Below are 15,094 nucleotides of genomic sequence, written 5' to 3' on the forward strand. Positions count from 1 at the left end.
TGTTGTAACGCTGTCTAGAAGAGTGGAAACTTCTTGCCGCTTTGCTCTAAACACCAAATAGACCACCCTGAAAACGAAAGACGTTTCGAGTGCTTTCTAAATGGAGGCACTTTGATCTGGGCCTTTCCTGTCCTCCACCTGTAAGGGGATATCGTATTTATCGCTCCCATGGGAAAAGCTTTCTATCCTCATTCCTTTTGTTCCTCCTGCTTGCTCTCACATCACTTTCCAGCAATATAATTGAGCCTCTGAGGACTATGAAAAGAAGGTTCCCTTACTGTCTTTCTCATCGCTTCAAGAGATTTGGTTTTTACCTCTGATATTTATTACCCATTTTCCCAATGTGGTTCGAAGTTTGACGGCATGAAAATGTCAATCATATCCGTTGTCCTTGCATTTAGCAGTATGATAACTTGAAGATATTCTCTACTCTCACCCACCCAATAATTATAGCAGTCTATAGGCCTAGATGCACCAATGCAACGTCCGAGGTCGTGAAGCGGTGTGGCGTCTGATTGCGCCGTTTGATTGGTGTAGTGACCACCGTTGTAGCGTCGGAGCCCGTCAGGAAGCGTCTGGTGGGCGTTTACGCATGTTGAATCAGCGTCGCCAGTCGTGACATTTGGTCACTCTGACTGGCTATTAATTAGCAAATCAGCGCTCGGACCACCAACGGGCAGTGACAAATGCGGATAAACAGTGAGCACGCCATTGATGCCTTATTCTTCTTATAAGTACAAGAGCGAGGGTTGACAATTTAAGTATTTCACGATACCTTGTCAAGAACGTGAGGGTTTACTTCACGTGGGAGTTCGTGAGCGAAGAATATAGCTGAATGCATTGTTTGCCTTTTTATAATCCGCCCCCGGCCAATTTCTTTCCGGTTGGCATTTTCTAACCATGACAAATAGTGACTACCGCCGCCGATGGTATGGAAGGGTATTACATTACATACACTCGACGTGCCGACAGCCGGCCCGGCGCTACATAGGGTAAGCGTCGGTCACTGTTGGCCATCATCGGATTGGTCTATCTAGGCCAGGGGTCACCAACTCCGGTCCTCGAGGGCATCTGTCCTGCAGGTTTTCAATCTCTTCCTGCTGTAACACACCTGTTAAAATGATCAAGATCGTTATCAGCCTTCTCAAGAGCTTGCTGATGAGCTGATCATTTTACCAGGTATTTTACAGCAGGGAGAGATTGAAAATCTGCAGGACAGGTGCCATCGAGGACCGGAGTTGGTGATACCTGAGGCCTTATGAGTCACTGTGTCGACCCCTGAAGCCAAAGGTCGCAACAACATACATAAACAGAAACTCAATCTTTACACTAACATAGTGCACGTCTTTCTTGTGTCTGGACTTATTAAGCTTTGATTAGGTACAAATCAATTTGGCCTCCCTGCCGAGAGGCATTGATACTTCCCTTTTGCATCCATCAGCAGTTGTTAACTGTCCTAATTCATGCTGCAGTATTAGCACTCGGTGTGATCAAAACCCCTCCAGCAACCAATCAGTCAGGCATGCTACCGTGGCAGCAGCGAGTGAGATACGGAGATCATGAGATACGAACCATGATAGATCAGGATTGATGTCGTTACTGCAGTGCGTTGTCACTCCCTGGCTCATGTGTCAGGGTTGTTATGAAATGATGACTTAGTCACTGCGGACTGGCCCTTTATGCATGGCTGCGTGTGTGTTAGTGTGCGTGTGCGTAAATGTGTGTGTGCGTGCACATAAATGTGTGCATGTTTGTCTCCACAGCACAGTCCTTTCTTCGCAGAACAGCTGACAGCATTTCAGGTGTGGTTGACGATGGGCGTAGAGAATCGGAATCCTCCTGAGCAACTCCCTATTGTACTGCAGGTATGCACTCGCACACGGTTACATCTTGAAGCATTTCAGAAATATTCATATACATACCCTGACTCTATCCATCTATCCATCCAAAGATTTATCTATCTAGACATAAAAGGTACATGGATGGATGATAGATGGATAGATAGATACTGTTGATCAGGGATGACCAACTCCGGTCCTCGAGGGCACTTATCCTGAGTCATTTGAGTCAGGTGTTTTGCAGGAGGGAGACAAACATGCAAGATAGGGGCCCTTGAGGACCGGAGTTGATGACCCCCGCTGTAGATATTCTATAGATTATAGAAAAAGTCCACAAAAGCCAATAACATGACATATAGCCTGAAAGCATGGAAAAATAAACAACTGGCATAATGTGGTTGCCCAAGTGCATGTATCCTCCGGGGATGTGGCTGTGTTTACATTTAACGAGTCTCATTCAAAATTGTGTTATATGGGAGTCATCGCACACCTGCCACCATTTAAATAGTCTCTGATTACCGGTAATCCCTAACAAAGTTGAGTATCAGAGGGATTTTATTGTTCAAAGGTATCTGACAGGAGAAGGAAGCGTATTAAGCATCTCCAATTAAATCTATCATGGAACACAGTGAAGGCAGTCACCAAAAGTGGACAAAATATGGCACGGCAGTGATTACGAAGAACTAGAAGTCCCTCAAAAATTGAAATGACAAAAAAAACATTGGTCGGATAGGCTGCAAGAGACCGAATGCAATGTGGAAAACTGCAGGAATTTTTGCAAGAACCCGCTATTTCGTACATGGGACAACAATCTCTTCTTAATATGTCTGGGCTATATATATATATATCCAATGATATGCCTTTAAAACCTGAAATATGGCAAACGGTCAAAAAGTCCAAGGGGGCTAATACTTTCTCAAGGCACTGTATGTACTGTACTTAATGATGTACTACATACTGTCGTGTTAATCTGTAGGCGTCACAAGAGCAGCTTCTGACCTAAAGGTCTTTCTGGAAGACCTTAAATACTGACATAATCAAATCGATATTGCATGTTGCCATGTCAAAAAAGTATTAAATATTGTATATACAGTCCAATAGAAATATTAAATGTAAGCATTCATTCATCCGTCCTCTCAAAGCACTTAATTGGATTTATAAGTATTGCTCTGTGCTACACAACAGAGATGACATTACCTTGTATCAACACCGAACCTTGTCCCATTTTGACAGCTGTACAGGCCGAACGATGATAGCAATATTAGATAATTGTTGAGTATGAAATGGTCTCAAAAGCAAGAGCTACTCCAAAATCAAACCCAAACCCTGTTTAATTAAGTAAAACGTCGTATAGCTTTTAAGAGAACTAAAGGGAAGTGTTCGCTTATTTTTGCCATATACCACAGCTTGCTGTGCACTTCCGCTTGATGTCTAGTGTCAGGTGAGGATGAGGCCGCACGTAACAAAGAGAAATGTGAAACTGCCAGGATGCCATCACGTTTACAGATAGACCCAAGTCAGCCATGGTGGAAATGTGTTTTAAACAGGCTTTATCCTTCCATTATGCACGAGCAGCCGCTTTAGCTCATGACGATTGCATCTCGATTGAACTCATATATCAGCAAGAGTTCCCCTCTGAATGGAAAATTACCATTGCAGCAGTACTTCCCACACCATTACTGTACCTCTCTTTAAATCTTCCTCCTGATGTGCAACACAAGCAGGCTAATTTTCTTCATTAGAGCCCAGCTACAAAGTCTGTGACAAGACCAGAGTGTCTATATTGTCCCCTACAGTTGTTACATATTTTTTAAATCCCCAATTAGGGTGCCAGAACCTTTATAATGTGCATCAACTCTTGGATTCCTCTCTCCCCATCCCACCGGCTTCTACAGCTGTTGTGTTGTATTATATCACAGCACAGTGGCAGTGTGTTGCTGTCCGTGTTGAATGGTAATTTCCTGCTGACTAAGCCCTCTGTTAGCAGTTCTGCCAAGCCTTGTTAAAAGATGTGGGAAAAGCCACACTTATTGGGTCGAGCTACAGTACATGGCGTGTGAAAGCAAATACAGAGGAGAGAGAGAATAGGAAACAGCAGGAGGGAGCCTCTAAGATTATGCAATATTATGCATCATAGTACTGTAATCTTAAAGCCGATTGAAGCTTCATGTTCAAGATTCGTATGTGATGGATACCTTTTTCCCCTTTTAGGCACACCCGAATGATGTGGAGATACAATATAATAAAACTGTATATTATTGTAGCCATTGTAATATCATGCACAACATTAACACTGCCCTTAAATACGGGGGGGGGGGAATACTATTAAAGTAACTAAAGAAAAACAACTTAAGTTATTGTACTTATGGTGCATTCGAATATACATGCACAGACATGCAAATTAGGGAAAAAAAACTAGTCGAAAGAAAAGTTTAAAACTAAAAAGTTCTTAAAGATTAAATGCAAATTTCTCGTACTAAAATGTTAAATACAACTGAATTGTATTTGGCAGTGATCATTTTGAGTACTACTCGTGGTACCACACTGAGAATCACTGATCTAATGAATTAAATACAAAGGCTTTACCAAAGGTCACAAAGACAGCCTTGTACAGATTGTCAGTTATAAGCAAGTATTGTCAAGAATGAGCCTTTGATACAGCTGTGCCTTGTGTTGTGTATGGTGTGCATGGGTTGATAAGATTTATTTTTATATTTAACCAGGTTAGGATGGTATTGCTATGATAACATGTTAGTTTTTGTCCCACAGGACACACAAAATATGGTGATGTAACGTGCTTATACTTTGCTGATACTTCCTGCTACCAAGGGTTATGTAAGTGAGGAAATTGTTATTAAGGATAAAGGAAGCGACATAAATATGCAGACACCTTTTCACATATAGTAGGAGCATTCCTGCAGTGTTGTACCGTTAGCCCGCCTTGAAAAATAATGAATACAAACTATTTCAAGCAAAACCTAACAATGCAAGTGTACCCTTTGTGTGACATGTCAAATCCACTGATAGCGTTTTGAAAACAAATCATCCTTGTAATATAATTCAGGACAAAAGAAAACAAAAGGGGTTTTGTGCTCTGTCATTCTTTACGAAGCAGTGCACGCACATGTGCTGTGGACTTGGAGCTGTAGGTAAGCTGGAAGAGGTCTTCCCCCGCCTCCTTCTGTACGTGTGGTGGTCACGCTCACTAGGTTCATGTCACGGAGTATGCTAATAATACATCTTGTGTCGGCGGACTGTGTGCATGTGTGCGTGCGTGCGTGTGCAAGTGAGTATGCGCCTATGTTCCTCCATATGCTCGGTCCCACGCACGCTGTGGGACAGTCACTGCAGAATGTTCGGTCCTGACACAACACATACTGTACACACTATGCTCAGTGTTACAGAAACAACACGTACTGCATATTTCAGCAGAAATTGTTTTCTTGAATACCGTTGTTTATTCTTTGTTTGTCGTGAGTGTTGTACGTGCTGCCTGTGGTGACATGTTTATATTTTTATCGTCAAGAGGGTTTTTCAAGAGGGTACCCCCATAAACATTCAGAGTTAGCAAGTGTGGCTTGTGGCCAGCTTGTAGTAGTTGGTGGTGGGTTGGCCATCTGTTTTACTCCACTGCCTCGACCTCTCTCCTTCTCTTGCTATTTCTTGTCCTGCGCCTGTTGCTCTGGGAGAAGTACAAATGACCACTGACCCCTGTTTTCTACTAGGTCCTCCTTAGCCAAGTGCATCGACTTCGGGCCCTAGACCTTCTTGGACGCTTTCTGGACCTTGGACCCTGGGCTGTCAGTCTGGTGTGTTCATCATGTACTATCTGTGTCTGTTACGTTTATGTAATAGAATAAATGCTCACTCTCAGAGTTGAAAGTTTTGTGTCAGGGTTACACTGACCAAAGATGGGGAATTCAGGTCCAGAAAGTAAAAGCCCTGCCACAGTTTGGTTTGCGCCATGGGTGCTTCTAATCAACTGAGCTCGTTTACCTGCCGGTTGAGTAGAAGCACGTGTGGCTAAAGCCAAACCGTGGCCTGGATTTCCCATCTCTGTAAGTGACCAAAATTACCGTAGGTGGTAGGTAGGTAGGCACAATCAGTATAAAAAGTCTTAAAGACCCCTCTACAAATGCCAGGTTTTTGTGATTTATAAAAATGGGACCAAGAAAATCATTTCTAAACTTTTTCCACCATTAATGTGACCTATAAGCGGTACAACTCACATGAGAAAATATTAACTCTTTTCAAATGGGAAAGTAAAAATGAAGCTACTAACAATAGTGTGGTCACAGTAGTGTGAACGCCCTCTTATACAGTAACTGGAGACGTCTGTGTTCAGAATTGAACGCAGAAGTTATCACATTCAAGCTCATCTAAAGTGGGAGTTAGTTCACAACTTAACTCAAAATTGTACTGTTCACGTCATGAAAAAAAAATCAGTTGCATGTCGAGTGTGCAGAAAAAAAAAATCTGAATAAAAACCTCTATATGAACATATTGTAGCCTAATGCTATGTTCACACCAATCGCGCATGAGCGTTCCGCTTCGCTTAATTCGTTGGCGTTTGACCGCGGGAAATTTGAAACCCGAATGTCGCAGCCGCTTCATTCATGCGTATCGGAGAGGGAAGGGGCTTTGCTTGGTAGTAGACGACGACTGGCAAAAAAAAAAGGTTTTGACGTAGCAATCAAGTGTCCGACACTGTGCCTAAAATAATGCAAACAATATTGCCGTCTTGGTAAAGTTCATCAGCTGCAAAAACCAAAAGAAAGAAAGATAAAACGTACCAGGTTCAACATGCTCCTCGCTCACAGTTCTCCAAGCCTGGTCTCTTTTTATCTTGTCCCTGGTAGTGGTAGCTGACCGTGTCATAACGGGATGTCCACAAAACGACAACAATAATCTTTTCCTCTGTTTTGCACTCTCCACACAAACCCCGCCGAGTGTACAGGACGCTGTGTGTGACGTAGTACTCACCGATGATGATTGGCCGCCGCGAGGCGAAGAGGGAAAAAAGTTAATCTGTTTTAACCGCGACGAATGGACGGATTTTCAGTGCTTCACTCCGCGTTCCACCGCTCCAAATGCATCATTCGCGCCGCCCCGCGTGCAACTACATTGACTTTAATTGAATCGCGCTGCTAGAAACTCCCTCAACGGATTTGGTGTGTATGCAGCCTCCAGTGCCACTCGCACGGGTGTACGGCTGGGTGTGAATGTTTGGTGGTGGTCGGAGGGACCATAGGCGCATGCTGGCACGAGAGCCACAGGAAGGTCCTACCTGCACCTTCCTGTGCCAGTGTAGTGCTTTGCATATTATGATTTAATTTGTAGTATTATATACAAACGTCCATCGTCCCGTGTAACCCCACATTTTTTATACTGTTATTTTTATGTGTGGTTTCGGTATTGGCGTAACGGTGGTGACTCCTGCATTGTCCGAGCTCCACCTACTCAGGCTTCGAAGTGATGCCAACAGCACCTCACTAGGTTGGGAGCACGGGTGGCCTTAAAATCGATCCTGAAACACACGGGTAGCCAATGCAGCGATTTTAAAACTGGTGTAATATGCTCCCGCCGTCTGGTTCTCGTCAGCACCTGAGCTGCTGAATTCTGGAGTACTTGTAAAGAAAAGATACTCTTTTTGGGGAGGCCAGAGAGCAGGGCGTTACAATAATCTAAACGACAGGAAATAAAAGCATGCATCAGCAATTCCGTGTTAGCCTGAGAGGCATCTCATTATTCACCACATCTCCACATTACCATCATTTTTTTCCAGGCCATTTTAATTTTGTTTGATTTGTGTGAAATTTGTTTTTTTTTTCTTTTTTTTTAAAATATTGCATTCTGATTTTCATTAGTTAATTTTCAGTAAATCTTTATCGAATTACCTGTAATGTGGAATCACCTTAAAAAGTAGTGGAGCAGTGAGGCCAATTCTGTTATTTTTGCTGTTGACTGAAAACATTTGAGTTTGATATGAGTATGAGACAAGATCAACATTTCAGCTTTGAATCTCATATACAACTTAGAAGATGGCACATCTCATGTGAGCTTAAGTTTTACAACAAATTCAGTGTCCAGTCCTGTGTGATGCCGACGGGATTTGCTGCTCTGTGAACACGAGTGAATGTTTGTGTGTTTCCAGGCCCTGTCTGTCGGAATCTTCCCGTATGTGTTAAAGCTGCTACAGAGCTCAGCCAGAGAGCTGCGGCCGCTGCTGGTTTTCATCTGGGCTAAAATCCTGGCCGTGGACAGTGTAAGTTCTCATGCTCGTGGCTCTGTGGTGGAATTGAAATCTGCACAAATCCCTGTCAGGCATTATGTTTTCGGGTTTTTCTGCCCTTCTTGTCTGTTCTCATCTTGTAAACCTACATATGGACCCTTTCTTCAAATACCGCATGACATCTATGTCCACCAGTGTTGTCAGGATAGAACAATTTTGACTTTGATACTATACCTGCATAAAGTACCTCGTAATAAGCACGGCTGTCACTGAACTTGTCGGTCCAGCTGACAGTGAGCTCTGTAGCTCGTAGCAAGCTTGCTTAAGAACACAACTTGCAGCAAACATTTCACGTCCGTTCGGCGCACCCTGCCTGTCAGACAAGTAGGCAAAATAAATGTGCATCTTGTTTCCTTGGATCGAGTTTGTCTGCAAGAGCGTGAGAGTTTACATCCACTTCTGTCTGTGTCTCTTTCTTCATGCGACTTCAGGGTTCTAGACTAACCCAGACTTTATAAATATATATATATATATATATATATATATATATATATATATATATATATATATATATATATATATATATATATATATATATATATATGCGCACGCACACACACTCACCCCCCCCCCCCCCCCCCCCCCCCACACACAGATGGGCACTTTACCCTAACTTACACACAGTTGCCGAAGCACACCATCCCACTGACCGTAGTACGTCCTACTGCTTGCTTGGCGGGTGGCAGACATTGAGCTTGTACAGTTTATCGATAACCTACAGTCAGTGAAATTTCTGACAGCCTTATGTCTGATGTTTTAATAATTACAAATTTTCACAAAATTAAATGGTCCTCCCTGATTCGTGGGCCACACTGAGTTGCCCTTCCCTTACCTAGAGAGTGCTTGTATATGGAATGAGTGGGTGAAAAAAGTTTAACCTCCTCATCTTGCTTTCCCTTCTCCACCTATCTGTAGTCCTGTCAAGCTGACCTGGTCAAAGACAATGGTCACAAGTACTTCCTCTCTGTGTTAGCTGACAGCTACATGCCAGTGAGTATATTTGTCATTGCTATTATGGAAGAGCAGTTAAGGGCAATCGACGTGAACAATAGAGGTGTATTCAAAATTCGGACTCACCTCAAAACGCCTAGCGTAAATATCAATATATATGTATTTTTTTTACTTTCTAGGCTGAGCATCGGACCATGGCTGTCTTCATATTGGCTGTTATTGTAAACAGCTACAGCACGGGACAGGTATGAATACATTATACGTTTTCTCTGTATTTATACTGAAACTTCCATGATGTCGTTTCATACTGGGCCCACATGACATAAAATAGCAAGACTTGCGACTTAAAGGGACACTTCATTGGGCTGAACGTTGGCACTTAAATGTAAAAATGATGTCAGCACTAAAATTCACCCGCCCAAAGTCAGTTGTGACTTAAGGTATATTTTTTGGTGGCGAATTTTAGCACAAGTAAGCCCCAAATCAGGAGGAGACTGCTTGATTGACACATGAGCCGGACTACGTTAGTTAAGTAAGGAGGCAAGCATTCTAATATTGTTTCCTGGCTCGGTTTGTCCCATTCTGTTGTCACCTACTGTCTGAAAACGGAGACCAATTAACACCCAAATTTGTATGGACATGCCTACTCTTGTCCACTTCAACATGTGGAAATATAAAAGTGATCTGCACAATATTTTGGATTTTAAATGTGAGCTCCTATGATGAAAAAACACCATCTCCGACACTAAATTGACACTAAAGTTTTGTTAGACTCCAGGCAGGCTGCAGGCAGCTAGCTCCCATTAACTCCTGTGGCTAACACCACTGCAGCAATTAGCGTTCGACCTCTAAAAGACAAGCTTAGTAGGACAAAATCTGTTTTTGTACCACTTCTTATCGGCCAGATTTGGGACTTCGTTTCGCGGATGGTCGCCATCCAGGCTGCAGAGTAATTCCACCCCGGCCGATGGTCAGGCAGCCGATTAGGTCCACGTTCGCCGCCGGTCAGGCAGCCAATGAGCAGTTTATTAGTGCAATTTAAAATTCACAATGTGTGCGTGCATTAGCAAGTATGTGCCGTTGCACAGCTCAGCCAATAGGAGCGCATGACTGTCCAAGCCTACTTCTTTGTGAATGCTGTTATGTACAAAAACAGAACACTGTGATGTGTTTTTTTTTCTCAGCTCTTTTTCTTTTTTCAAAATCGTGAGCTTTTATACAGTATACCGTGAACTTTTTATATATCGCCAACATTTCCACAGTATTGTGATAATTATCGCACCGTGGGGTTCATATCGTGATATTATCGTATCGTGACATTTGGATAACGTGACATCCCTAATGGATGGATGGACTGGATGCGTATGTACGCGATGTATCTCCTGGGAAAAAAAGTAAGTCAAGGAAAGCCTCATAGATTGAAAATTAATATATAATGAACAATTCAGCTTACGAAAAGCCTCTTGAACGCATTGTGTTCATATCTTGGGAACTATCAAATAAAGCAAATCTGGCATTAGAGAATCTGCGTCTAAGATGCCCATTTCCTCATTCCCTTGGAAAGGCTAATCCTTGTGGTATTTTCAGAGGTTGGATTGGGCATAAGTAGGGATGGGATGTCCACATTCATTTTGGTGCTGATTGATTGCAGTTTTTGGCTATTATTAGCGATGTATGTACAATGATTTTGAATGGACAAATTGTGACCAGTTCCTCCTCTGTATCCCACCAGGACATGGGAAGAGGGAGGTGGGTGCGGCTGCATTGCTGACTAGCAAGGGGTCATTTCGAGGGCAGTTATTTCGTGCAAATTGATAAAATTGAAAATGCAAGATAATATCATTTTCCTGATCCAAAAATACAGAGAGAGATTTTGAGTGAAAAATGGGCCGTCCCGACCGGATGATTCTTTCAACTAACGTAGGGTAATCAGCATCAGAGATTGTGTAGGAATGCCCATCAAACTAATGTTGCTGCATGAATATCCCATTATGAATGCAATGTATTTCTTAACTTTGTCTCATCACCTTCTAACTCATGCAAGTACACTGACAGGAGCAAAGTTATTAGCCATTTAGCCAGCATTTGTTCTCAGAGATGAACCAACAGAGTAGACAATGCAGAGATGAAGTAGTTCTTCCTTTCTGCAAAGCACTCAAAGACCCACATTCTAGGTTACAAATATCCCACCATTAAACTCCTTTGCCATCTGTCTTCTGCTTTCTGCAGTTGTTTATCAGTCTAGTTGGGAATGTTATTCCACTCATTCATCTCCCTAATGACTTATTCTTTCATCAACTTGCAAAACTTGTCTTTGAGAACGTCCCGCTTAAATGTGACAAATCAGAGAATGTGAGCACATGCTAAGAAACAGCAATTGGTCTCCATATTGCTGTGTACTCAGTGCCCTTACCACTCTCCCGGGCCCGTAAATAATAGATTATCTTCAGCATAACAGCAAGACTCTCTGCCCGCTTCATAGCTCCATTATTCATCTTTCTTACATTCAACAACTGTTCTCACAACCGCAGTGTTGCCATTGCCAACGTGTCACTGATAACTCCAAGGGTTCAGCTGGGATGCATCATGATAGAACAACGCACAAATTCTATTGTGAGGGTTGGGGGGCTCTGGTGGAGGGGTGTCATAGTGTAGGCCCTCCAACTCTTGTCGGTCTGTCAGACAGTGTACAAAAGACGGAAGCCCGTCTGTATGGCGCACGTAATTTTGAATCGTTCCTGTATGAATTAAATAAATAAATATCCAAGTCTGAATGTGTACTTTGCCACGTTAACAGTCACCTAACTTAATTAGCACTATTTGCTTGATGAATGACGGCATCCCATTCATCCCATAATTATGAACTATGATCTTGAGTTATTTCTCCTCAGTGACACTCGGCTAGCAGAAGATTGCCATAACACTATTATTAATGAGGCAACGCCAACGAATTTTAGTTTCATGAACAAATGTCGCAGTGGCAGAAAAGGCGGGGGAGTTGCTGTCAGTAATGCTGTCAGTAATCTGTACTGACTACGACAATCTGGTCATAACTGGAGACTTTAACATTTATGTTGACAACAATTTGGATTAAAAATGTAGACTGTATTTGATATTTTGGTCTCTCACAACACGAAGTCAGAGATATACTCTCACATTTTTTTACCTCATTATCTCTCATTGTGTTCATCTGTTGATGTTAAAGATCATTTTTGTGTGTTCTTTGAACTACAAATAATCCCAAAAGTTCAGACAACCACTGTGTTTATGATAAAAAGGATGTACTGTATACTGTAAATGAGAACACAAGCAATACGTTTATGGAAATCAGGGCTATGTCACCAACTGTGAATGCAAAGACTATTGATGAACTTTTGGAAATATTCACCTGGAAATTCTCAATGTCCCGGATACTGTTGCTCCTATTAAAACTAAGATCATTTCATGCCAAGCTAAAACGCCTTTGAGAGGGCCAGAACGAGCATAATGACTGAAATCAAAGTTCAGTAAACTAAACTGAAGTTCGTTTTGCCCTGGGCAGACAATGTCTCCGTAATTTTCGAATTTTAAAAAGATTTAGTAAAAACTTGACAACACTTTTTTGAAATCATTAGTAAAACACTTCAGAAAAATGAGTACTTACAGATTTGGTTGACAAACTCACAAATCCCCCAAATGAAATATTGGCAATAACGAAAAGAGGATTGCTGTTAGAAAACACCTTGACTCACCGTCTTTAAAAACCAAAGACCATGTCCGAAAACTTGGGGTGCTGTTTCACTAAAACAGCTTTTTTAGCTGCCAGCAACCACTGTGTGATGATGATGATGATGAGGGAGGAGATGACGGTCACTGGAATACTTAAAATTGCATAATATCACAATACTATTGGGTTTTGTTGCACGTTTTCACTTTTTATTGCGTTATTTTGCAATAGAAATAATTATTTTAGAAGGAGTACGGACGTCTTCCACTCCCGGGTCATAGCTTTCAGTGTTTTTTTTTTTTTCCCCTTGGTGAACTCAGTGAAATGGGTGTCCACATGAGGGCAGAGAATAATATTGCAGAGAGAGAACGCACATGAAAAAGCGCACTCCAGTCAAGGCAGTCTTGCTTTTTAAAAGAACCCAACGCAGCACGTCAGCCAGGATTTGACCCGGTTACAGACGATTAGAGGAACGAACGAAAACCTACCTCCAGCCTTGCTTAGTCCGTCCTTTTTAAAAGATTTCTCATCCTCTGTCCAACCGTCCACAAAATGGACGGACGGACCGTTTTGTCCGTGGGACGGAATGCCCAGCTCTGGTTCTGAGGTCTGCAGTCTCGGGTCAATTGGTGGAGCCCAGAGTTCAAAATAAACACGGTGAAGCAGTCTTCAGTTGTTATGCTGGACACATATGGAATAAACTGCCAACAGAAGTGAAGTCAGAACTGAATGTAAATGCTTTGAAATCCAGATAAAAAATTTGGGTTTTTTTCCCCATCCTTTTGATTAAGGTCTTTTCATCATTTCCTTTAGTCCTTTTTTTCTTTTAGTCAATTTAGAAACCTATTTTTTTTCACTTTACTTTTTAGATTTTATTAAAGTTTTCTGTACTTTCTTTTGTTCATTTTGTAAGCTACTTTTGTTTTTCTCTGCTTTGCTTTGTAATTGCTTCTGAATGTTTTTAACTGTTGTTTCTAATTCGTTTTTAGCTGTTGTCGTGTGTAGGAAATGTGCTATATAAATAAAGCTGCCTTGCCTTGAATGAAACGAATGAACACATGTCCTACAGATTCTATTAAAAAAGAGATGCAGAACAGCGCAGTTATTATTATTGCTAGCTACATTAAATGAAGCCATTCAATCAACTCTGTGAGGGTCATTTATGAAAGAAGACAAAGAAACAAACATGACAGGTGAGGGCATGCTGTAAACTTTTCTTCTTTAAGTGTTGAAGGTTGTTGGCTGGGATGGCCGCAAGGGGCTTCGACTAACTTTAGATGGCCTTTCATTTCCAAGCACCAATTAGCTTTTGTTCACTGAGAGAAGAGGTTCTGCTTGGTTCAAGTGAATAAGTGCTATCGGCGCAAAGTTTATAAACCTATTGCGTGCGAGGCAGTGCGAGGTTGTAGGTTAGCGGTGACCTACTGACTAGTGACTTAAAAGAGTCCAAGCTTGGTATTCCGTGTGCTGTTTAGGATTCGCCCATCCAGTGAATTTGTAACACTGTAATCAGCCTGTATTCTCTCCTCCACTCTCTTCTCATCAGGAGGCCTGTCTGCAGGGTAACCTAATAGCAAACTGCCTGGAGCAGCTTTCGGACCCCCACCCATTGCTTCGCCAGTGGGTAGCCATATGCCTGGGTCGCATCTGGCAGAACTTTGACCCGGCCCGCTGGTGTGGAGTACGTGATAGTGCACACGAAAAGCTCTACATCTTGTTGTCTGATCCAATCCCTGAGGTGAGAGGTTGATCTTGCTCCACGCACACATGTCAAACAGCATCAGAAGTTGTAGAAGAGAAATTTGACAATATTAGGACTTAAAGTGCCTTTTCCAATTGGTTGAGCATAGTTTTTTGGGGGCACAGCCCCAGCATCTGGAAACAGACTATGGGTTAAAACAACCAGTCGACTTGTTGACAGGTCAACTTTACCACTCCACAATGACAGGTAAAGCTTGAGATCGATTAATTGCCAGTCATGTGTTTTGGCAAAAACACTGACACTGAAAGTATTAGGTCTTGGATTCACACAACAAACTAGTGACAGTGCCTCAAGCGTGTGGCATTCTCTTACTAAAATGTATTCTGGTGGAATGGTCACTTGTAAAAGTCTATCCTCAAATATTTAATAATTAATACTTAAAAAAAAAAAAAAAGACACCACGCACAAGTGCTGTGCACGCTCATTTGAAAAGGCACATGCTAACGTTAGCTGACGAGCAGCCTTAAATCCTCAACGTCAACGCCCCCCTGTGACAGTGAAAAAGATAATATACTGTAGTGGTTTTAAGTTTATTGTAAATATAT

The 15,094-nt window shown here is 42.1% G+C and overlaps 1 protein-coding gene across 6 annotated transcripts in view; it reads left to right on the forward strand.

Annotated features, from left to right (window-relative positions):
* rptor (regulatory associated protein of MTOR, complex 1) overlaps window positions 1-15,094 on the forward strand; it is a 167,114-nt gene that overhangs the window by 89,969 nt on the left and 62,051 nt on the right. For all 6 annotated transcript variants that reach the window (XM_086033595.1, XM_086033597.1, XM_086033596.1 and 3 more), the window contains exons 12-17: window positions 1,764-1,865; window positions 5,564-5,647; window positions 7,993-8,103; window positions 9,046-9,120; window positions 9,261-9,326; window positions 14,334-14,525. In XM_086033595.1, coding sequence (XP_085889721.1) covers window positions 1,764-1,865; window positions 5,564-5,647; window positions 7,993-8,103; window positions 9,046-9,120; window positions 9,261-9,326; window positions 14,334-14,525 — 630 coding nt within the window. The remainder of the gene's footprint in view (window positions 1-1,763; window positions 1,866-5,563; window positions 5,648-7,992; window positions 8,104-9,045; window positions 9,121-9,260; window positions 9,327-14,333; window positions 14,526-15,094) is intronic.

Source organism: Filicampus tigris, chromosome 6 (assembly GCF_054856515.1).
Source record: "Filicampus tigris isolate MCC_2025a chromosome 6, RoL_Ftig_1.0, whole genome shotgun sequence".
Taxonomy (NCBI): Eukaryota; Metazoa; Chordata; class Actinopteri; order Syngnathiformes; family Syngnathidae; genus Filicampus; species Filicampus tigris.